Below are 25,538 nucleotides of genomic sequence, written 5' to 3' on the forward strand. Positions count from 1 at the left end.
GACAGGGACTAGTTTTGAGTGAAGCACCTAAGAGCACATGTGGAATGTGAGAACTATAAATGCTGAATATATAGTACCACTCTCCGAAATCAGGGCCACTTGGATATGAACTAAGAAATAGCTGGAAATGAGGCAAACATTTTCAAATAATACACAGCTACACTGCATCTAGTTTAAAATGATCATAGGATCATGTATTTTGTGTCACTGCAGTTCGTGAGGCCCCATTCTAAACGAACAGGTGGTCGTTTCAAGCCTAGTTTGTTGCTGTTCGTCAAGCCAGACAGTCTGGAACCTGCAATCAATTCCCTTGGCAACTTAGGCAGGGATTGTCTGAACGCTGTCTGAACTCCTGCTGTTGCCCTGGAAACACCAATACAAGGAAGTGTGCCAACACAGCTATTATTATTATTGCAGCACAAGTAAATTATACAATCAATATAATCAATATAAACACAACAGTTTCGACACAACCTTGGAGCTCATAAATCTTGGACGCCACCGATTAACTTCAATTGGCACCGTTTGCAGCCTGTGATAAAGAGGTCCCGTTAATATATGGGACTTGACTCTCTCATTCTATTGGAACAAGTTTGCAGCCACATTGTATTGAATGGAATCGAAACTGTTGTGTTTATATTGATTATATTGATTGTATAATTTACTTGTGCTGCAATAATAATAATAGCTGTGTTGGCACACTTCCTTGTATTGGTGTGTACTTAACTATTGTGGAAGTGTAATCTTCTCCCTTTGTTTTGGTTGCCCTGGAAACCCCAATCTAAGCCCAATTTAGCTTGATAGGCAGGTCTTCCTTTCAAGTGTGTTCCAAATTCGTTACAAGGGAGCAAAGAACAGGGGGGAGGAGGGCTCCAAGCTCTGGCTTAGTTTGCAGACAGTGGAGAGGGAGAGACAGTTGCTGTTGGCATTTTGATAGACAGAGTGCATTGGAGCTTGAATTTTCTTTGTGTGTGGTGGGATAGGGATCTACCCCTTCAAGTTCCAGGGCTGCTTCCAGGCTCTGGGCCAAGCTATTATTTATTATTGGTACCTTTCCTGCTGCCTGCTCAGGTAATGTTTCTGAGAGTAGTGCGGTAGGGGTCTACCCCTTCAAGTTCCAGGGCTGCTGCCAGGCTCTGGGGCCAAGCTATTATTTATTATTGGTACCTTTCCTGGTGCCTGCTCAGGTCCGGTTTCTGGGAGTGGTGCAGTAGGGATCTTGACTTGGATGATGGCTGGAGGAGAGCCTGCTGGCCCCCACCAACAGCCAACCACGAACATGTTCGTGAACAGGGACATATTCGTGGTTGTTCGTGAGTCCCTGTTTGTGGATGGCAACGAACAACGAACATCATGTTCATTTTTTTTTCTGTTCGTGCCCATCTGTAATTATGACCTTGCTGTGTAACAATAGCAAAGGCATAGTTTTGTTTGGTAAAAGTAGATGCAAGCAATTATATGGACATATTGTCTTATATCAAACTTCCCTGTTTTGGTAAACAATTTCTCAACATTAGGATATTAGGAGAACTGCTGTAGCACAGTGGTTAAGTGGTTCGGCTGCAAATCAGCACGCTACTGGTTCAAATCCCACTTTTGCCATGAGCTCAGTAGGTGGCCTTGGGTAAGCCACTCCTCTCAGCCCCAGCTGTATTGTAGGGATAATAGTAACACTGGCTTGTTTACTGCTCTGGGTGAGGTACTAATCTGTCTAGAAGAGCGGTATATAAGCACAGTTATTATTTATTATATTGCTGACATTTTAAAGAACATTAATTGCTACTTTTCTTTTTTAAAAGATCAGAGCACTTCCTAGGTACAATCACATTTATATGGGAAATCTGGACAATTTTTCAAATTTAAGTGGATCCTTTTTTATACATACCCATCTTACCTTCATCCATAATGGTTACTGCCTCCTCTGTTATTTGACTTCCAGATCCGACTGAAGTTTTTGCATAGAAGTAAAACTTGTATCGAGTGCTGTAATTTAAGTTGCTTATTATCATGGTGGTCTGATTGGCTGGAATACTGATCTCTTCCAAGCGGCCTAATTCATGTGTGCTATTAACTGTCATTGTAAGATAGTACAAAGAATAAAATTAATACCTAATTCGGGACTATGTTATTCAATGAATCAGAATCTTTATTATGAATCTGCATTCCTTTTCTAATTCATTTAGAGAATTATTCACTTTTTGACATAACAATGTCAAATATGCTGTATCCTCCCCAATTAATATTTTCTATGTTATAAGGCTGTGAGAAAGAGGGTGTACAAATGAAGTAAGTAAGGAAATTCCCTGTTTTTAAGCAGGGCCATCTTGCCATGCATGCTGTAAAGTGGAATAAGAGGCTTGGGGATAGAGCACACATGAAACTGACTTGGACTCCCTTGTCTGGGACCATGGATCTGCCACCCTTCCCCAGCCTGTGTAGTATTGCTCAGGGACTGTACAAAGGACAGTCTTCCCTTCTGGTCATAAAACAAATATTATATAAGGGACCGGTTTTGAGTCAAGATTCATTCCACTTCATCAAGTACTGTTTGTTATTTAATACAAGATTCACATTCTCAATTATTATAACACCGTACACAGGAAAACGGCATAAGGAATTTCTGTGACATGTCATTCACGTTGCTTGCCAAAGGGGCTTGGGGGAAATATGTTCAGTATACCCAGAACATTATGTTATCCTACTGTATGTTTTTTGTATTTTCCTCCTTAGCATCATGCTGGTCATCAGCACCAAAGATGAATGTTGTGTAATTTAATATTTTTCTAGAGGATGCTTCATGTGTTATATTTCAGCCTTTTAAAGTACAGAAACTTAAGAGTTCCAAAGTTTACTTATTTACATCATTTATAGCCTGCCTTTTCCCCCCGTTGGGGACCCAAAGCAGCTTACATCGTTGTCCTCTCCTCCTTTTTATCCTCACAACAATCCTGCGATTTGGGTTAGTCTGAAAGTGTGTGAGTCTGGTTGGAGCTTTCTGAAGTTTGTATACATATAAAAACACATTTCTGATGTGATGTAATGTAAGGTGGTCCTCTGTGGAACACAGACAGAAAGGTTGTGACCAACAAAATCACTAAGTTCTTCTTGGACTGTTATGATGTAGCCAAGGGACTTCTACTGATAAATTATTCTACTGATAGAAGGCAGAATGTCAAGGACCTGGGGAGAAAAGATCTGCCAGATTGAACTATGTGAATTAAAGAGAACCTATGTGTGAAAAAAATTGCCTGGTCGTGGCTTATATAGTTCAGTGGCATGAAAGCAGGAGGATGGGGGGATTGTTTGGGTTCTATGAGAATCTGCTCGTCAATGCATATTACCTTTATGCAGGCATAGGAGGACTGTGGCTTAATCATCCCACAGGGTTAGTTTTATTTATTTATACACTACTTTTCTCTTCAGTAGAAACCCAACATTGCTTACAACATTGTTTCCCCCCCTTTCCACCTTAACCTCTCATCAACAGTGTGAGGTTGGTTAGGCTCAAAGACAGTGACTGGCTCAAGGTCATCAATGAGCTTCCCTGACTGATATCCGAACCTAGGTTTCTCAGGTCCTAGTCTGAAACTCTAACCATTATACCACATTGCCCTATATTGTGGTTGAATGTAGCCTTCAGCCTGCACAATGCCTCTCCCAAGGGTTATTCCTTCAAGTGGAACACAAAGTTTTCAACAAAACGGATGTTTCAATTTAATGCCTTCTGCTCCCATTTGAAACACTGATGCAATGCCCCAACTTCCGAACAAAAGAGGTATTATATTCAATCATACTAAAAGCTACAATTCAATTTAAAGTAAGCAGTATTTGCACGAATAAAAAAAATCACTGTATACTTACTTGGCTGAAATTTCAGTGTATATCCCATCAAAACACCATTTGGATGAGTAGGTGGGCCCCATTCCAAAGTGAGGGAATCCAAATTTGGATTAGTAATCTTCAGAAAGGAGGGTGCACTGGGAACTTTTAAGAAATAGCATGACACATTTCAAAGATAACATGACAAAAAGAAATCAAATAAAAACTCAATCATCATATAGGATAATACAATGAATTAATTTATTTACAACTTTTTACTTCAAATATATTGTTGTGATAATGGCCTATATCCTAATCCTATTCATACTTGAACTGCTAATTTTAGTGGAGCTTTACTTTAATTAAGTATCCTTACTGTCCAATCCTTTGATATCCTTCCTGGGAGTAAGCCCCACTGAATAGACCTGAGTAAGATTCTGATTAGATCTTAGGACAGCACTGTGAAAAGTAGTTTTTATAAAATAATCAGAAGAAAAGACAAAGGAAAAGCCTTAAAAAGTTGCAATTAAAAATACTTCTGACTTTCTCAGTCAGAAGTAAGTTTTAAAATATATTAGCTTTGTTTTTGCATTATTTTCCTGTGGCTCCCTCCTTTTATTTCTTTATATAATAATCTATATGCTATTTTTATAAGATCAGTAAGAACTTTTACAGTTAAAATTAGAGATGGGCAAGAACCAGAAAAAAATGAACCATGTGGTTCGTGGTTTGTCAAATTTCACAAACCACAAACTTTCACGAACCTGCCCCTGGTTTGTGAACCAGTTCGTTTGGTTCGTGAAAACGTCACATCCAGGTCAGAAAATCATTACTTCTGGGTCAGCAGAAGGTCACTTCCGGGCCAGCAGAAGGTCTGCAGGAAGTCTATCCCCTGTTGCCTAGGAAACTTATTGATTGGCACCAGGCTGTCTGCAGTGACGAACCAAAAACCGAACCAACTAACCAGCCTAAAGTTCGTGGCAGTTCATCAGAAATGGGATCTGATGAACCGTGGTTCACGAATCATGAACAGGCCTGGTTCGTGCTTAATTTTGGTTCATGTTTTGGTTCGTGCCGATCTCTAGTTAAAACATGTCTACAGTAATCAGTTGAAATTATAGAGTTATCTAACTGCATACCTCCTTCAGGAGTTGTAAAATTTTTGTCAGGGGTTGCTGGTCCTTCTCCTTTCCCGTTAAACACTTTAACATGCAGCTTGTAAGCGCTGAATGGTTCCAGTCCCGGCAACATTCCATGTGTCTTATTTCCACTGAAAGTCAATGTCTTTTTATCCACATGTCGCTTACTTTTTCCAGATAAGCTTTGTACTTTCCAATAGTAAATCTAAACATTAAACACAAACATGTATTGAATCATTCTTAGGAGTTATACTATGGTAACATTTTTAGTACAGCTAGATATCATTAAACATATTGTAATGACACAATTAATTCCTGAACTTGCTTCCTTTGATGCAAGTTTCATTACATTCAACGGCATATGTAACCCAACCTCATGTCTTTTGTAGCATCTCAGTGAGAGCCAAGCTACAAGTGACACCTGACACAGGTTGGACACTTGTCAGCTTACCTCAAGTTTTGATGGTTAATGTAGGCATCCTGGTCTTACAGCTTGGTGCTCCATTTAATTGAAGTTTACAGAAACCCTGTATACATACCCAGCGGAGGGCAAGGGGGGCGCCCGGTGAGAGCCCGACACCTGCACTCCCCTCCTGACCACATGATCTCCCTCCCAAAGACCGCCGCTCTGTAAACTTCAATTAAATGGAGATCCAAGCTGCGAGACCAGGATGCCTACATTTCCCATCAAAACTTGAGGGAAGCTGACAAGTGTCCAACCTGTGTCAGGCATCACTTGTAGCTTGGCTCTGAGTGAAAGCACCTATTCTAACAGAGATGTTTTCAATTGTTTTTAGGAACAGTATTTATTTAAAGAGTATAAATGTCACCAATCCTTGGCCTTAGGGATATTTTAGTCAATGGTCGCTTCTACATGCTCCAATTTTTTGGGGTTTTCCCTATCCCAAAGCTCTGTCTTCCCGATCCACTTCGAAAACTCACCTTCCACATGCATCATCCTCATGCATGTTTTGTGGGTGTTTGTCGTGGGGAAAAAAAGTCCCGAAACAGAAAACACTTTCTTTATTTGCGTCTTGTCACAAATGATGTTAGTGCATTCCCGCCCAATTTTCCTTTTTTTTTTTTTTGAGCGCATGTGGGATTGAGCTATACCATCGTCCTGTCTTTCAGCTTCTATAGAAACTGGGCATGCATAGTACTCCTTCTCTACCACTGATTTCCCACTCAAAATTTTAAATGCAAAAGCGTTTAATAAATATGCAAACAGTAGAGCAGTGTGATCATGTGATTTCATAGCCTACTATATAAAAGGCAAATCGTGTTTCCCACCACTCATTCCTTATCCCCACAGAGGGGCAGTATGCAGGGATAAGAAGCAAGTCGCAGTGGCAAGGCCCTCCCAAGTTCCCACAGCAGCGGGGGCAGGGCTCTCCGACGCCTCTGCGGAGCCTTGAGAGGGCTCGCACAAGCCAAGTGGTGGCCGAGAGGTCAGAGGAGGAGGAAGCCCCCACTCTCTTCCAGGTCCCCACCCCCTTGACTGATGCCGTGGGGAGAGGCGGGGGAGAACCGCTGTTAGGGCCCATTGTATTTTCACAAACAATGGGCCTTATTGATAGTTTGAAATAAAATCAGAAATGGCATTCCGTTCTCAATGTTGATCCTAGACTGATACTCTGATTGCTGAGCAATCCATTGTAGCAAACATTGCAGTATGATTCCCTTTGTATACAGCAATATCGTAAAAGCGCAAGGCAAGGACCATTAAAAGGGGGGGGGGATTATATGATCGTGCATCCAAGCCAGATGCATGTGTGGGAGAGGAGGGGTTGGACATTTGTGGAAGGGCACTTCAAATGCACAAAAAAGACTCCACTTACATTGATACGATAAAAATCGTGCAGAAAAAGTGGCATCAAAAATGAAAACGGAATAAAACAGGTCTCACAAAAAACTCTTAAAAACCGGGATCATCATGACCCACTCACATATGGTAAGCATTGATGTGTGTAATGAGTGAGATAACCCACCAAAGTTCCATTGGCAGGCCGTCTCATTAAGGACGTGTGGAAGCAACCAATGATAGTTGGAATGCATTTATTTTGGACTTGGCTTAATTTTTTAACACTTGAAAAAATTACCATAAACCTTAGTCTTAAATAATACAGTAGTATAGGAATATGAATCATATTAATATGAATACAGTAGCATATGAATAACATCATGTTACTGTTTGTTATTATACAATACTTGCCAGATTTATCTAAACATCATTTGTGTTTTATCTGGTTTATTGGTATGATTCAGAATATGGACATCCTAGCTATTGCCAATAAAAATATAATTATGCTAATATCCTGACTCACTTTCCTTTTCACAGAAAAATCTCAACACTGCTTGGAAAATAAAACACTTTTTTGAAAATAAAACACTGTGGAAACAAAATTAGCTTCTTCCTTCAGATCAATGGCACAGCCATGGGCACCGATACGGCACCAGAATATGCCAACATTTCCATAGCTGATTTAGAACAGCACTTCCTCATCTCCCATCCATTAATACCCTTCTTACAGTTGAGATCTATTGATGATATTTCTATCATCTGGACACACAGGAAAGAAGCACTGGAGAAATTGTATCAGGCATAACTTGCACTCTACCATCAACCTTAACACGAATCTATCTACGCAAGAATTATGTTTTCTAGACACTGCTAAACAAATACATATTACAGGCTTAAAAACCGCCTTATACTGAAAATCTACTGATTGTCAAATATATCTACATGCCTCCAGTCACCATCCTAAACACACCAAACAATCTATCATCTACAGCCAAGCTCTATGATACAGCTACATCTCTTCTGGTCCTTCAGACAGAGATTTTCACCTACCAGGCCTACAACAGACATTTCTGGAAATAAAATATCCACAGAATGATACCAAGGGACAACCTGCTGCAAGATGGGCCCAAACAAAACAGCAGCTGACACCACTGGTGGTCATACACATATGGTGGTCTCAGTTCAAATTAGTTCAACATATCATTAATGACCTCCAACCTAAGATGGACAAGGATACTCCTCTCTCACAGGCACTGGGACAGAGATCTTTTCTTGCCCACAGACAATCTTCTTACTCACAATAATACACTTTCTAACACAATAATACACTTTCTATGATACAGCTACATCTCTTCTGGTCCTTCAGACAGAGATTTTCACCTACCAGACCTACAACAGACATTTCTGGAAATAAAATATCCACAGAATGATACCAAGGGACAACCTGCTGCAAGATGGGCCCAAACAAAACAGCAGCTGACACCACTGGTGGTCATACGCATATGGTGGTCTCAGTTCAAATTAGTTCAACATATCATTAATGACCTCCAACCTAAGATGGACAAGGATACTCCTCTCTCACAGGCACTGGGACAGAGATCTTTTCTTGCCCACAGACAATCTTCTTACTCACAATAATACACTTTCTAACGAACATAGACTGGGACCAGAGCCTGCAACCAACAAGATGCTAATTTTGTCCCCATATTCATCCTAACTGTACAATCACTGGGTCTAACAACACCAGCCGTACCATCTCTGGTTCATTCACCTGTCCATCTTCCAATGTTATATATGCCATCAAGTGCAATCAATATTTTTCCACTCTCAAACCAACACGTCAGTCCCTATGCAACAGAATAAATGGACATAAATCTGACATTAAAAATCACAACACTCAAAAACCAGTTGGAGAACATTTTAATCTTCCAGGATAATCCATTGTTGACTTAAGAGTGACAGCCCTCAGATAGAGAAACTTCAAAGAAAGATTACTAAAAGTGGATCTTCAGGGCTGAATAGGGACATAGGACTCTCACTACAGATGCCAATTTTCTGCATTTCCTCCCCTACTCTAATTACATTTCACATTGTACCCCCATGTGCTATCTTACTTTTTTGCAACACCCCTCTCACCTTCTGATTGGGATAAAAAAAACCCTTAGCAATCTCCATTCCTACTTATATCCATTTAAAGGAGCTTGACTTTCAAAAGCTTATACCTTGGAAACTCTTGTTGGTCATTAAAGAGCGACTGAACATGAATCTTGCTCACTTTCGAAGAAGCACTTTGGAGTACAGGATATCAGTAGTCATGCTAAAAATGGTTTTTGACAGAAATGTACCCATGGCTATCCTTCTAGGTAAAGCACTACAATGGCTTAAACAGTTACCTTAATCATCTGAAAACTGACAGAATATCTACTTCACTTAGCCTTTGCTGCTGAAAACAAGGAACTTTACTATCATTGGAAGAACATTACAACCCAAAATTCACAGACAGATGTTTCTTCCAAAATAAACAATGAAGAGAAAACAGTAAATGCTGTTTAAGAAATGTGTATGCATAACATACTTTATATCCTCGAAGACGGCCTCGGACAAGGTTTAGCGGAACTGGGTCCCATCGCACCTTTGCTAAGGTACTGTTTACAACATGTACCTCCAAATTCTCTGGTGCAACCATTGGTACTATTGGGGACAAAAGCAACAAAAATCAGATGAGAGCCAACCTCATGATTTTGTATAGTATTTTGGGATTCACAAATTTAGAAATCCAGTAAAGGCAAATCTATATAACAAGTATTAGTCCACAATATGATTACTTCTGAAGCCTAAGAGTATTTAGATAAATATAAAGCCCCTATATACATCGCAAAGGTTATTGCAAAAATAAACCTAAGAACTTACAATCTTCCCCAGAATATCCAACTGTGATTGTAGGTTCTGGTGCAAATCCCAAATCATTTAATGCCTGTACTTTTATCTCATATGGAACAAAAGTTGGTGTACCAGACACAGTAAATTTAGATACATTAGCGACTGGAACAGATGTCCACTCGTCATCAACATCCTTTTGCCGCCAACTGACTCGATACTGAAGACCTGGACCATTGGACTGAATACGCTTTAATGGCTAAAATGAAAAATAAATTATCAGTAGAGAAAAATAGGAAATGGTTCATATAAATTCAATGGCCTTGAAAAATTAATCTCCCAGTATAACCATTTAATCAGGTATTTCCACTGAAATGTAATTAAAGTTAATGAAATTGCCTTCACATTAAAGTGAATCAAAGAGAGTCTTGCTGTTCATTGGTAGTTTTGAGTACCTTTATCCTCATTCTATATATGTAAACATTTACCTTACCTATACATGTAAACATCTTCATACAAGCATGGTTTTGGGACACTTAGAATGTAGAAATCCTAAAAACATCAGCATTTTAAGACTACATATGTTGACAGCAATGATTGAGTTAATAAGACACTTAGATAGCAACTCATTTATCACTTTGCATTTACCATAAAAATCTGGAGAAATTAGCCGTGTTAGTCTGTACTTGCAAAATAGTAAAGAGTCCAGTAGCACCTTCAAGACCAACCAACTTTATTGTAGCATAAGCTTTCGAGAACTGTGGTTTTGAGAACTGTAACTCTTTATGATTTCATAAAAATTTGCACATCTTATCAGATTTATGATTTCTGTGTGGTAAATAACCCGTTATATACTAGCACAGGTTTAAACTATGCTTTGTTATTTTTAATTTCAACATGTGGATTTCAACAGCAAGTTATTACAACTGGGTGACATTTCACAATACGAAAGAGTGCTTTCACTGCTTTGTACATTAAATAATATTTAAAGAATGTTTGTGCTTCTCCATGTGAGAATGTATGGAGAAAGTAAATACTGATTTAACTGCCCTCAGATTTTTTCTGTTACTCTGATACGTTTCTTGGATTATTTTAACTAAATCCTTACCTCCCACATTATCACCAACTTATCAGGCTCTGATCCATTCCCTTGAATGACAGTTGGATTTTCATCTGGCTCTAGAAGGTAAATATTTATAATAATAAGCTATTTTTTCTGAATGATTCAATATCATTTTCAAACTTAGCTGATATTGGTAAGGGATATTGTTTCTTTACTTGCTGATTCCGTCAAGTATTTTTCCGAGGGATCACTTGGCTGACTTTTTCCAATCTTATTGACAGCTATTACACGAAATGAATAGTTAACATATGGTGACAGCTTCAACTGCACAGTTGTCTGGATCCCAAGGACATCCATATGGTAACGCCATATCCCTGGTTCATGCATGGCATCTTCATACTCAATGATATACTCTGAATATAAAGTGAAAAAAAATTGTTTCGGAAACCATAACTTTCTCACGCAACAAGCATAATGGAATTATTTTAGAAATTAGTATATTTACAATACATTTAACTATATGCCTTTAAGGGATACTAGCCTGAAGCAGCATTCCACAAGACATGAAAGCTTTGCCAATACTTTGTAGTATTTCCACTGGTTCTAATAAACCTATGTTTATAAACTCTACAATATCATGTCATTTAATACTCTTGCAATTAAAGACTATTAGAATATGAAAAAACCACTGTGTTCTATTAAATGAATATTATTGTGTCTTTATAGCATTTAGTGGCATTTCATTCCAACAAATGTAACAAATCATACTTATGATAGGGCTGTTGTTGTCATCTCCTGGAATCCATGTGAGCTGAACACTTCTGTCTTGCTTGTCTGTCAATTCCAAATCAAATGGAGGATCAGGACGATCTGTAAGCCGAATAAGTACAGAGAAGATAAAAATAATTATTTCACAAGAACAATGTAACTACTTTCAGTATGTAAAGATGATTTAGTGGTCACTAGCATGCAACGGCAATGAAATGTAATAACCAATGTTGCTGGAAATCAATGGCAGAAAAAAAGAGCTAGAATAATTACACAAGTCCAATGGAAGATTTTCCTTTGGATTATGAAATAACTGAAATTGGAAAATGAAAAGATGAAATGCATGGTTCACACAAGCAGTTACAGTTTATGATTAATGACTACGAGTAGTAAACAACTGTGTATGAAAGCCAGTCTTTGCTTACAATAAAAAGGAAAATAAAAAGGCATACAATTTTTAAAAGGTAGAAGAAGAAGAACTGTTTCAGAATTACAGTATGTAATTACTGAATTACTGCAGAATTACAGCATTTTGAACAGGCGTTTTTCTTACAGAAGGGATTTTTAGGATTTTAAACACCATTGATGCAAGTAGTAGAACACAATTTTTACTACCAACATATCTTTATCAAATAATCTGCAACTATCCACTACGGACAACTGATACATATGCATTTAAATGAATGAACTATAATGGTATTGTCTCTTCATAGTTGCGGGGTAGTAGTGGTGGTGGAAAAAGTAGGAATCAAAATCACGATTACCAACAAATAGTACTTGGAAGAATCCATTTAAAGTGGCCTATGCTTTTAAGTATATGCATCTTGATTTTTGCAATCACACCAATGACATATATATATATTTCCCTGCTGTTCCATGGTTAATTTGAAATTTGTGTTTGACAAAAAGATCGATTCCCCTGCTTCTCTACCAAACTGGCTTGCTTTTCCAGGCTTAGCTACTTTCTCACAATAACATAGGATGCTCAATGAGGACAGCAACAATATAACCCCATGTCTTAATGGTAGGTTTATTGTAGTAATATAGATTAAAGCACATTGCAGTAGGCAGTACAAAGCAATACACTTGCATTCTAGGTGAACTTCTAAACTTTGCATGAACTGTCTGAGGGGTTTTTTTTTAGGAATGTTAGGTAATTAAAACAGGTGTGCTTTCATCTTTGAGAGCCAATTAAAAATAGTGGACTCTATCCAGATTAATGTTCCTCTAATCAGAAAACGAACCAATGGTGATCTATCAACTCTTTCTGACCTTTCTCACAGATTTATAGTTTTGTTTTGCAAGTTGGATATAATGTCATTTTTTGGCTAATTGGAAGGTTATACAATAGAAATTAAGAATATTTAATGAAGCATCAAACCAATCATAGTTTGTTTATGCTATCACATGAAAAGGATCTTAGATATTTGCATAATATAAAACATGCAAATTCAGATAGCATATTAGAGTTCTGATTGGAAAAAATTTCATGAGAATCTAGGTGAGAATGTTATCTGTGTATTGTATGCTATGGGAATCTTAATGCATTTCACAGAAACTTTGTTTTAAACTTTGAATTAATTAGGAAATGTTAGCAAACCTATTTCTTATTGACTTTCTGTGTTCTGTTTTTGTAAGATTTATATCAATAACCATATATATTTTGATAACTTGCTTCATTAAAAAAACTAGAGTGTAATTTCAATAAAGGAAATAAATTCTAGAAAGGAGTCTATGTACTTTGATGAGAAGAAGCATTGCAAGAAGGACCCTATAAAAATAATGTACTGATAAGCAGAACTGGTTCAAAGAACCATAAGTAAGTGTTTGACAGGCCTTACTAATTGCTGAGTCAAAGATAAATCTTTCTTTTGAGATAGTAGGATCTTTGGTAAGGTGTGGATACAGGTTAAGCTTTGCTTTCACTGTTGCATGGGTAAGTTTAGAAGTGCCTCTTTTAACACACATCCACACATTCACCCCCTCCCATTCAAACAATGTCATGTATGAGATGGACATCAATATCACACAATACTGAAATCTCAGATTTCAAATATATAACCAAAACAGAAAATTGTGCCTATGATTGATGCATGGTTTACAGCACAATCCTAAACAGAGTTATTCTCTTCTAAATCCATCAAAGTTAATGGGTTTGAAAGAATATAACTCTGTTCAGGATTGCACTCCAAGAAATACCTGGAATGGCCTTTCAGTAGCTGATGTCACTACTAGCCCTGATATAAAGTCTTGCAAGAACAGAAAAGGAAGATTGTTTTTAACTTCATTATATTATCCAGTCTGTTTAAATATCTATCTAGATCCTTGCAAGGCGTTACTTAGATACACTTACAGTGTTCTAAGTTGAGTTACACTTTTCTAAATAAACTGAATTCAATGGGTTTAGAAGGGTACAAGCATTGCGTGGGATGGTACTTTTATATGATCCAACATATACATTTCCCCCTTGTTTGATAAAGGCCTTAATGAAACCAAAGGTGATACCTCAAACATAGGCTTTGTTGGACCCATACTTCTAAGAATATTTATAGTAGCATCACTCTGGTTACAAATATTCATCTCAGGTTCATAAAAGGGATTCTCATTAAGGGAAAAGGAAATAGTTCCTTCACTGAGAAAACGGACTTAAATATGCAGTAAGCCAAAGATGACATCTGGAAGATCATTTGTAGCTTAGAATTTTAAGCTGCATTAAGGCAAAAGGATCTTGTGCTTAGGTGTAAAAAGGCTTATTTTTTGGTATTGTATCCATTTTTCTATTCATCGTTTAACAATGTAGGACTAAAGCAAACATTTTCAAACACTTAAAGGCTTCAGCAAATTGCTGGACTTTATTTTGATTAGCTATTTGTAGATATTTTTTACAAATGAGATGATGTTGTAACAACCATTAGGAAAAGGAATAACGAACACAAGTTTGGATAAAATGTTTACCCAGGAATATTCATTCTGAACTCTAGATTGTGTTAAACCATAATAGTGAAACAGTTTAAGCATTCTGCTCATAAGAATACTGGTAACACAACAAAAAAATTCAACAGATTCCATCTAAGTTTGCAAAATGTAAGGAAAAAAAAAGAAAATGACAGGCAGAAAGTATATACATATTTGATAGATAAATGCAAACAAGACTTTCCATTAGTTTACCGTAAACAACAGGTGGAGTTGTTGGAGGAGCTGCAAAAGGATATTAATATGAGGTGTTTAATTATTGTTAGTGGAAAAAACCCACAAAAATGTACAATTAAGTTATTACAGTGGCTAAGTATTATGAAGAAAAGTTATTCTTACATGAAAAGGATAGAATTCTAATCATGGTTAGTGGCCTTAATATAAAATTTTTAATGTCCCTTTATTTGAGATTTTAGATATTATAAACCTGGGGCAAAGAACTACAAAGCCCACATAATTACTAAAGAGAAAAGACCAATCATTAACAAAAGTAAGACTTGTTTAGTTACACCATCATGTAACATTGTGCAAACTTTTTTCATCAACACATTGTGAATTGAGACTTCTATCGGTTTGCTGTGTATCAAGTTTGCCATATCCCCTCCTGCTGAGTCTGCAGCTTCCCAGAATAAAGCTGCTATGGATATGGATTTTATATATATATGAGCCCACTGTCCATGGCAGGGTATTGTTTTCCTATAACACCAGCAGGTTGCACCACCATTGAAACCCATCATAGGTGGAAGTCCATTTGCTGGGCACACTGCTGCCCCCTAGACTGAAGTAGAATATTTTTCTAAAACCAACATTTGCCTCCTTGAAGGGTAAATTTAAAGCAAAGTTAATCAGAAAAAGCCCACAGTTTCAAAGACTCAGCCCCAAAAAGGATTAAGGGATTTTCAAGTATTTTCTCTAACAAAGAGGTAAGCAACTTTTGGCTCAAGTGTTGAAGGAAGCACAATGTCTGCCTGTGAAAATGTTAGTGTGCTGGCAAACAAAAAGGGTGGCGGTAGTAGTTTTGCTGGCCACGGGGGCCCCTCCATCTGAGAAGGTATGACGGTATAGTGGCTATGATGGCTTCCATGCTTCAGAGAGGTGGCAGCACTGCACATGTAGCTGGGAACCTCCTATGTCTGATTCACCATCTGAGCACGCTAAGCCGCAACACTGCAAGGCTGCGTAGGACAGCACCAACTGGGGAGAGGCTATTAGCATGTATTGGGGGCAGAGCCAGAAAGAGCTCTGGTTGATGACATCGCTGCTCTGGGCCCCAGAAGAATCCCAGATCTGTGTGCTGGTCTGGCCTGATTTGACTACGCTCCTGCTTTTGGGGTGGAGCAAGGAAGCTGTTGTGCTGCCAAGCAAAATAATGCAACAAAGGTATAGGCAAACAAAGACCTTGCCAAAGGTCTTGGCAAGCAGAAGCAACAGTGTGGGTTCAGGCTATAAAGAAACACATACAGGACCTGATCCATACATGCTATAGAAAGAGAATGATAAAGTAATAGAATGGAATATACCACTTCAAAGAAGTGAGATATATCTATAGAAAACTCAGTACAAAGAAAAAGGTAGCATATGCAGGAGAAACAGTCTATTTCAGCCCTTTCATTGCTGAACTGGCTTTCTATCAGCAGGGATTTTTTAATATAGGGTGCTAAAAAAATGATTCTTCACCTGAAGTCTGAACCAATTATTCCACTCTAACTCATCAGTCTGCTGCACGGTTAGACTTGCTTGATATAGCTAGAAAAAACCATACAGGATAGAGGTGGAGGGTCTAAGCAGATCACTTTTTGGATCAGGTCCTATATGCAAAGAAAGCTTGTGTACAAAAATCCATACACATGCACAGCAGTCCCAACTGTGAATATGATATATTGTCGAAGGCTTTCACGGACGGAGAACGCTGGTTGTTGTGGGTTTTCCGGGCTGTACTGCCGTGGTCTTGGCATTGTAGTTCCTGACGTTTCGCCAGCAGCTGTGGCTGGCATCTTCAGAGGTGTAGCACCAAAAGACAAGAGATCTCACAGTGTTACAGTTGCCAGCCACAGCTGCTGGCGAAACGTCAGGAACTACAATGCCAAGACCACGGCAATACAGCCCGGAAAACCCACAACAACCACTGTGAATATGATAACCTGTGCAAGATCATGCCTACATGGTTGCTGCTACCATTTTTGGAGCTTAAGATAACTAAATCTGTGGCCTTTCTTTAGCCTTTAAACACACAAATTGGAGCTCTCAAAGCAAAAAAAGTAATGCCGGAGAGATATTTTTGAAAACAGCCACTAAATAATAGAGGACCGATTAAAGAGTCAATACTTGCAGCCACAGGCTCGAAGCCTACAGTATTATCTTAGCGGCAACTTTAAAATCATTTTCTCAAAGAGGAATGATTGAATGTGTAAGAAAATGAAGTCAAATAATTTACATTTTGTTTCTAACTCTTTCAAAATAATCACTAGCAGAACCTCAACTGAGAATGAAGGTTCCACAATATGGATACAGCTTTGCCATTGCCCTAGGGGCATAATAGGAGAAATGTGAGATTCATGGCATTTAGCCATGGACCAGTTTGGCCCAGCCCACATAATTTGAATATGGCGCAAGGCTCGATGGGTGGGAGCTGAGGTTTGTGGCTCAGGCAATCCAGACGGGGCAGCAGGGGATGTCGTTGTCTGCCCTATCCTTCAGCCTTCATTTGATGAATGAACCTCAACTTAGAATGAAGGTCTCACAGTATGGATACAGCTTTGCCACTCCCTTGGTAGCATATTAGGAGAAATCTTACCAACAACAGTAAGCACGGCACTTGCAGAAACACTGTCCAGAGTAGTATTAGCTAGGCAAGTATATGTTCCATCATCCTTATCAGTTACATTCATAATGGTTAAGTTGTATTTACCAACCATAAACCTGTAATTACAATAGATTTAATCAATCAATGAATATTATATACTGTAACAAAATTTCTCTTCCTATCATAAAATACACACGCTAGAAGAAATGTAGAAATCATCTATGTTTGGTCTATAATCTTGAGGGAGTGTGATTCAGGCACGAAACTACCACATCTGGATCATATATCAATCTTTTACAAAATGCCCCTATCATCTAAATTTCCATATATCTTTTATGTGAAAGTAATTCTGTAGTTGCCAACTTCTTCTGGAATCTTTAGAAGTATTTACATTTTACCAAACAGAAATACAAAAATGCAATTATATGAACCTGTTAGGGAATTGATGCTTATTTAACTTATGGATGCCTATTTAACAAAGACCTCACTTGATTGGATTTTTTCAAACACAACTGCTATAGAACTTTGCACACACACAAAAACCACCACTAACAACTAATGAAAATCAATTAAAGATATTTGCTAAGAATATAAAGATTATTTCAGATTCCATCATGATTGCCTGTAGATAAAGTCTCACTGAACTCACTGCAAGCTACTTGCCACACCTGATGCCAGATCTACCAGCCAACTGCAGCTCACCAGCTAGTATGCTTACTAAACTTCTTAGGTTGGGGGTTTTTTTTGCTGGCACAAGAGTGAAGATGGGCCTCTTATGACTACTGAAAAGGACATGCTGGAGATACATTGACAAAAAGCTGCAGCAGCAAGGAAAATAAGATGTGCCTGGCTCTCCTCCCTCCCTTTTACACCAGTGGATAAGCTTGTAAGTTAAATCCCCAGTTACTGCTGCCTTTCCAAGAGAGGAGCTGCTGCACCACACAAACTATAGTACATAGCTAGCAAGTTGCATTCAGTTTGGTGGGCTGCAAATTGCACAGGTCTCATCTAATATTTCTTGGCAAGAATCATATGACATTCTCTACACTGTCTTGTATGAATAGTATCAATAAGACTGTCAACAGACTCCCTTAATTCCTACATGATCCATTCAATACACCATTCCTTTGAATATATGTAAGGAAAATTGTCTATGAGGGATCCTAGTGATGGTTTTTTCCACCTTTCACATAATCTGCATGGAATTGGGAATACGGTACATACCTTTCATCATTTGGTAATTCACCACTGTCTTTCAACCACGTAACTGTGGGTATTAAGGTAGGGTCATATTTAATTGTACATTCAAAGGAAACCTGTCCTGTCCTTTGAACTGTTTTGTATTCAGGCTGCTTAATAATCATTGTTGGTTCTGAAACATAAAATTGCTATTAAGACATTTAGCAGCTGGAAATTCTTTGCTGAATTGGGCTTAGGAATTTTATTAAAAATTGATTTCTTACCCTTAATTTCCAACCGAACTTCATTTTGTACCTTTCCTAGTTTATTTCCTGCTACACAGGTGTAGGTGCCACTGCTATCCTTCTGAGCCACAGGAATTTCCAGGGTGCCATTGCTATGGAAAACATAGTGCTCTCCCTGGAGAATGCTACCTTTCGCTCCTTTAAACCTAAGAGTTTAAAAAAAGAAACCAGGATTATACTATCCAACTATATGTATTAATTGTAACTAAATTTGGGATCATGGTGCGTCTGTTAAACACACAGATTCACACGAATTCAACAGAGTTAGACCAGTGCTTATTAAAATATAAAGAATAACTATAAGAATGTGGAGCATCCAATATAGCAATCATGGAAAAACTGTTATTTTTATGATGTACACCAGCATGCCAATGTGCTTCCACAAGAAATAAAAAAAAATTACAAAAAAAGAACATTGGGATTTATACTTTATGATTTTCTAATATGGTAAAAACTTTGTTGCCCTGACCTGGATAGCCCAGGCATGCCCAATCCTGTCAGATCTTGGAAGCTAAGCAGGGTCAGTCTTGGTTAGTAAGTGGATGGGAGACCTCTAAGGAAGACCAGGATTGCTATGCAGAGACAGGCAATGGCAAACCACCTCTGTTACAGTGCCATCCTAAGCAAGTCTACTCAAAATTCCCAGGAAAGTGTTATTAGGATTGCATTCTTAGTGCCTTGCCTTGAAAACCCCAGCAAGGGTCATCATAAGCTTACTATGACTTCATGGCACTTCCTAACACCAAAAACTTTGTTATCTGGCACTCATAGGGAATGGGGCTGACAGTTAATCAAATGTGATGGATACTGCTCTGCCCAAGAAGACTCCACAGAAATCAAACCTCATCCCATTGGGAATGCAATAGGAACATCTCCCACACCTGGCAGGACTCTTCCCCTCTTCCCCGAGTCATGGAATACTACATAGTAGGTGGATAAGCATGTCAGATATCTAGGAGGTCTCCAGAAGAGCAGTTTTCTGACAGATTGAAGAGTTAGGAGGCATTCAAGTATGATGCTAGCTGGCAGTGCCAGCTATTATAAGCCCAGCCATGGCAGGAGGCATCGAGTCAGCTGGCTTGCTAGGCAGGAGTGTAGCAAGAGCATACCCAAAGACTAAGAGGTATGGTGACTGAGGGGCAAGAGCTTGTCCTCAAGGCAATGCCAGTTAACTGAGCATATTTGATAATGAAGTTCTGGTAACCAAGTTTTTTATGGCACATTTCCTTAAATTATTGCTGCGAAAGCAATGGAACCTCTTAAGACTGAAGCACCGCCACGGACTTACCATTCAATTTCAGGCACAGGTGAACCAAAAAAAGCACAGTGTAGCAACGCAGGTTTGTTTGCAATGACTTGGTAGAGTTGATTTTGAGGAGTGAGAATTCTTGGTGGCTCAGCTAAAAGACAAAATTGCAAACACAGCAAATGATTAAAAATGATTTTTCTTCTTTTGATTGTTATTTGGCATTTAATACAATAAAACAAATAAAGCAAGGATGCCATTCCACCGCAAAGCAGGCAGGCCCTACCTCTGTGCACCATCCACCTCACTTCAGATAGGGAGCACATAATATAGGGTTCATTTGCTGATCTTAACTGATGGGCAGGTCGATACAAGAGAAGATGATGGTTGTTTTAAAATTGGCATAATGTGTTTCCTATAGCTTATGCCAATGAATAACTTTGCTGCTGTATTCTGTAATACTTGAAGTTTCCAGGGTAAGTTTTTAAGGACTAAGATCTTCAGGAAACAAATTCACATGCTGATTCTGAGCCTTTCAACTAAGCAGGATTTTTCATTCTTAAACATATCTGCTACTTTATAGAACTGAATGAGAGAAAAAGGGTATTGTACTTTCCCAAGAAAAATTTCATGAACGTTAATAGGAAAATATGATTTCATGGACATTTAACCTGGGATAGACCTGCTGAATAAAGTGGACTGGTTCTTCAAGTGTAACTCACAAACTTCCGAACACATTAGCCCCTCGATCCAAGACATACATGCATTCAAAATAGGGTTGCCAGGTCACTCTACCCTCCCGCTGGTAGAGTACCTGGCACTTACTTTGTGCTGGGCATGAGGTCTTTCTTCGCGTTTGCACAAAACACACGTGCCCTTGGACTGACACAATGATGTTACTTCCGGAAGTGATGTCACTGAGCTGTCTGCGCAAGCATTCCTGTGCTCTGCATGGGGTCAATTTGGGCCCCATGCAGAGCACGGGACCCCATGCAGAGCACGGCCGCAAATGAAGCACGGGAACCCTCCCACGGCTGGCGCAGTGATGTCACTTCCAGAACCATGCCTGCTGGGAGCAAGCACGCTTTTCTGAGGTGCCCGCCAGTGGTGAGCAACCTCCAGGAGCATGCCACCTCCCACCTCCCACCAATCACTGAGCAATCAGCAGACAAGAGGGCAAATCCCTGGGAGTTTGCTCACAACTGACAGGAACCTGGGAACCCTAATTCAAAAGGAAGTATCCCTGTCTTCACCTGTACTTGCTTCCAGGTGAGCGTATTTCTGCCTAGAGTGGAGACTAGCCGGGGGGGGGGGGGGCGGCACAGGTACACTGTAGTGGGAAGAATCAGGCCACAACTTTATTGACTATAGATTCTTCAGGACTTGGCACAGTCCTGGGGACAACAGGTGCAGCTGACAGCCAAGTGAACCTAACTGCCCAGCACACCCGTAGCCCCTTTCTTTTAAAAATGAATTGCAGACCAAATTGGAGCCTAATGCCCTCAGGCCCACTGGCCCCACCATTCCCAGCCATGCAGCTGGCCTAAGGGGCGGAGGCTGCAGAAAGCTGACTGAGGGCTGTCTGGTTGAGAGCTAATGCTGGCCCAATTACCTAAAGTCTTGCATTCAGGCACAAATGGTGCACCAGTATAAGGCTGACAGCTGAAGTTACAATCAAAGTCTTAGCCAGGACTACAGGACCTTACCACTGAATGCACTTCAGCAAAGCCTTTCCTTTGCTGTAAACATGTGGTGTCACTAAGTGTGTCACTAAGACACTCTGAATTGGGTTTGGTGTAGGGTGATGAAAAGTTGCGCAGTTTTTTGTCATGTTTAAACTGCTTCTTTTGATTTTAACATACTGCTTTAGCTATATTTTTATGAATGCTAACCCACTCAGAGCACTTAGGATTAGACAGGCCAAATTATGACAATCACATATCATATCCATTATTGCCACTAGTTTTTCATTTTTATTTAAAAATTACAATCTTACCTAAAATGTTCACAAATGCATTTGCCAGTAGATATCCATATTCATTAGAGGCGTTGCACTGATAAACAGCACTTGACCGATCTTGTACATCAGTGAATATAATTGTATCACCATCTACTCTTCTGCTAGGATCTTCAGGAGCAACTGTTTGGAAAAGTTAAATATATATATATATATTTACACACACACACACAATCTCCATTAATTCTTTTTAACAACAGAAAAAGGAATAATTTCAAGAAGGTACTTTCTGAAAGATACAACAAAATAATATTTAGAAAAATCAACGTGCTATTTAAGAAATTATATGAACTTTAAACTAAAACTAAAGATGGTTAGCCATGTTAGTCTGTCTATAGCAGTGGAAAAAAGCAGAACTCCAGAAGCACCTATAAGACTAACATAATTTGTGGTAGGGTATGAGCTTTCGTGAGTTATAGTTCACTTCTTCAGATACAGCTAGAATGTAAGTCTGTCTGTCCTTATATCTTGGAGAGTGGAGTGATTTCAGATGCTGAATGACAAAAGCCAGTGAATGATAATAGCAGTCGTGATTGGATAGGGTGGGGTATGCAGAGGGACAGTTGGTAATGAGACAGGAAGCCTAGGTCTCGATTCAATCCAGGTGAATCCAGGTCTTTAGTTTCGTTATCAATTACAATTCAGCAGTCTCTCTTTCCAATCTCCCTTTGAAATTCCTCTGCAGGAGAACTACTACTTTTAGGTCAGCAAGTGAATGTTCTGGGGACCATCAGTGAAACCATCCAAGTAGAGAAGGAATCCCACAAACATTCAAACATGTATGTGAACTCATACATGAAGCTGTTTTTATACTGACACTGCTTGCCAATCTAACCCAGTACTTTCTGCTCTAAGTGGAAATGATTTACAATGGCACAGACAGATGTCTTTTGGAGATCTGCAACTTTGGGGCCAAACGACATTTGACACATGAAGGCCACAAGTCTTACAGTCAAGAATAAGCTGGGAGTTCACTTGGGAATTCGATTCTCTAGTGTGCAGGGCCCCTAATTGGATTGGGATCACAGTTTATGAGGAGATAGTACTCCTGCTTTCCTTCTTGTACCTTTTTCCTAACCTGAACTGGCCCTGGTGGTAATACTTGGCCCACTAGCAGCTGCATACAGTAGCTCATCAGTATATATGTGCAGTCAAATGTTGAACCCCTAGGATTGTTTTGGATTGGGAAAACAGTACAAGGAGAAGACAGAGGACCCATCTCCCTGCATATTATTGAGAATATAGTTCACACCTTTGTGAGAATTGAGTTCACATGCATTTGATGAATGTAAGTCCCTGTATTAGAAATGTGTCAAATGTAGGGGCGTGCAGCGGGGGAAAGATTCAGTTTTCCTGCTTCGGATTTACCCGAAGCGGGAAAATGATCCGGAATAACCCAAACCCCGAAGTGGCAAGCCGCTTCAGGTTCGGGTTTTTGGAAATCGCTTCGGTATGCTTTGAAATGATTCAAAGCATACTGAAGAGAGAATCCCACCTCCCCCCCCCCCGGAGCTCCCCTTCCCCAACCCCACTTACCTTGAAGGCCAGAGCAGGCCTTATGCTGCCGCTGCCACGGCCAGCAGGACGGCAGGCAAGGCTGCAACTGGTTCCTGTGCCACCTGCACCGCCACTTCGGCCTCTGTGGCGGCCGGCAGGGCAGCTGTGAACACTGCTGCCATTTTTGCCTCTGTGACAAGGCAGCAGTGAATGCCGGCACCACCGCAGAAGCCAAAGTGGCAGCTGACAGCAGGGTGGCAGTGAATGCCGGCGCCAACACCACTGCTGCCTGCACTGCTGCAGAGGCCAAAGCGGTGGCTGGCAGGGCAGCAGCGAACGCTGGGGCTGGCGCTGCCCACATCAGCGCCAGAAGACTGCCCCAAGTAAGTCGGGTGGTGGTGGAAGGGCGGGAGACCGGGCACCCTTTAAGGCCCCGAAGCTTCCTGAAGCAATTTGAATTGCTTCGGAAAGCTTTGATTCGGTATTTCCAAATCAGGGCCATCATACTGGCCCCAATTCAGAAATACTGAATCTTTACAAATCGGGCCTGGTATGTTTTTTTTTCCGAACCAGGAACCCGAAGCACACACCCCTAGTCAAATGTAATGTGTAATTCTTTTTTCAAGAGGAGATGCCAGGTTGAACTTGGGACTTCCTGCAGGCAACACAGATGCTCTGTTTCTGAGTTATGGTGCCTCGCCAGTACCTCTCAGGAGATACTAGTTGCCTTTACCAACATTAGGGGAAACTTAAACTGAATTCTTCTTTGAATTAGTGTATTAACGACTGCCCTTCAAATATAATAGCTAATTTTGTTCTTAATACAAATTGAGTTAAGAGGACGCTGTATTACATTGAGTCAGACAACTGGTCCATCAAGCTCGATACTGTCTATTTTGCCTGGCTGCAGCTCTCTAAATTCTTGGGTAGAGAAAAGCCTTTCCTAACACGTTACCTGTGATCTTTTAACTTAAAATGTCAGGGAAAGAAACTTGGACCTTTCGCATACAAATAATATGCTTTACCACTAAGCCTTTTAATTAAAAAGACACACAAAAAAGCTCTAAACTCCATAGGTGTGGAAGGAGCATATGCACAGGAAATCTCTTTTCTTTAAAATGTGCTTGCAGTGTTGTGACTCTATCATAGGAGATCAAAACAGAGTCTCCAATTTGAGTTTTCTGATAGAATTTTTTTAAAAAAAGTATTATCTGATCACTAGGTCACAGAGGCATACTGTGAAGCCTACAGGGACTATATAGCTTTGAAATTTAAATTTTCTTTGAAATGATGCCCTAGGTCTACATCTTCCAGCTCTGGAAAGTCACAAGATTTGCATAAATACTTAAATCTGTGTACAATCAAAGGTACAATCCATTTCACATCAAAGAAATTGTTTCTCATGGGACAAAGTAAATAAATAATGAATATGCAAGGCACAGAACGTAGATCTTATGTGCTCTCCTAAATAATGCCTTAACAATTCTTATTTCAGCCCTTAACATGACTAAAGTGTGTAGCAGCCATGCATTTTAGGTACACAGCCAAGGTTCGTCTGACATTGTTTTTCTGTTGTATCTTCCTACTAACGCACATGTTCCCCCCTTTCATGTTACTTTTCCTAATCAGTGCTGTGGAAAGCATACTTACATATATCATGAAATGGTAAAGTGAAATATATATACGTGAACAATAATTTATATCCATTACATTTTGGTTTTGTGCGTTCCATCTTAACCACTCAATTCAAAAAGCTGAAACCACCCCTGGATCCTGGCCATAATGTCTATTTCTATATTGACCTCCTTAACATTTTTCATAAATCTATACATAACAGAGACTTCTATTCAGATACTGACATTGGGTGTGAAGGGATATGGGTCTCAGAATCTCTTAAATCAGGAAAGTTATCCCCTGGTAACTGCAATTTATACAGGGGGAAGTCCATGAAATAGAGGAAGGAGACTTGCTAACCTTTCTTCTAACCAGCTCTTCTTTTAACTTGGTAGTCTAAATATATTTCATACAGAATCTTTTGGGGAGCAAAGCTT

At 39.4% G+C, this 25,538-nt stretch overlaps 1 protein-coding gene across 27 annotated transcripts in view; it reads right to left on the minus strand.

The window, feature by feature from the left end:
• Window positions 1–25,538, minus strand: part of NRCAM (neuronal cell adhesion molecule) — a 103,669-nt gene that overhangs the window by 54,437 nt on the left and 23,694 nt on the right. For 13 of the 27 annotated variants that reach the window (XM_054987984.1, XM_054987986.1, XM_054987971.1 and 10 more), the window contains 14 exons: window positions 21,970–22,113; window positions 20,016–20,127; window positions 18,707–18,873; window positions 18,468–18,615; window positions 17,235–17,359; window positions 14,636–14,665; window positions 11,468–11,569; window positions 10,915–11,112; window positions 10,745–10,815; window positions 9,670–9,895; window positions 9,335–9,450; window positions 4,959–5,163; window positions 3,862–3,984; window positions 1,895–2,071 (listed from right to left, as the gene is read on the minus strand). In XM_054987984.1, coding sequence (XP_054843959.1) covers window positions 1,895–2,071; window positions 3,862–3,984; window positions 4,959–5,163; window positions 9,335–9,450; window positions 9,670–9,895; window positions 10,745–10,815; window positions 10,915–11,112; window positions 11,468–11,569; window positions 14,636–14,665; window positions 17,235–17,359; window positions 18,468–18,615; window positions 18,707–18,873; window positions 20,016–20,127; window positions 21,970–22,113 — 1,944 coding nt within the window. Of the gene's footprint in view, window positions 1–1,885; window positions 2,072–3,861; window positions 3,985–4,958; window positions 5,164–9,334; window positions 9,451–9,669; window positions 9,896–10,744; window positions 10,816–10,914; window positions 11,113–11,467; window positions 11,570–14,635; window positions 14,666–17,234; window positions 17,360–18,467; window positions 18,616–18,706; window positions 18,874–20,015; window positions 20,128–21,969; window positions 22,114–25,538 lie in introns of all 27 variants that reach the window. The other 14 variants (XM_054987964.1, XM_054987967.1, XM_054987982.1 and 11 more) reach the window with 5 other exon arrangements.

Source organism: Eublepharis macularius, chromosome 9, assembly GCF_028583425.1.
Source record: "Eublepharis macularius isolate TG4126 chromosome 9, MPM_Emac_v1.0, whole genome shotgun sequence".
NCBI lineage: Eukaryota > Metazoa > Chordata > Lepidosauria > Squamata > Eublepharidae > Eublepharis > Eublepharis macularius.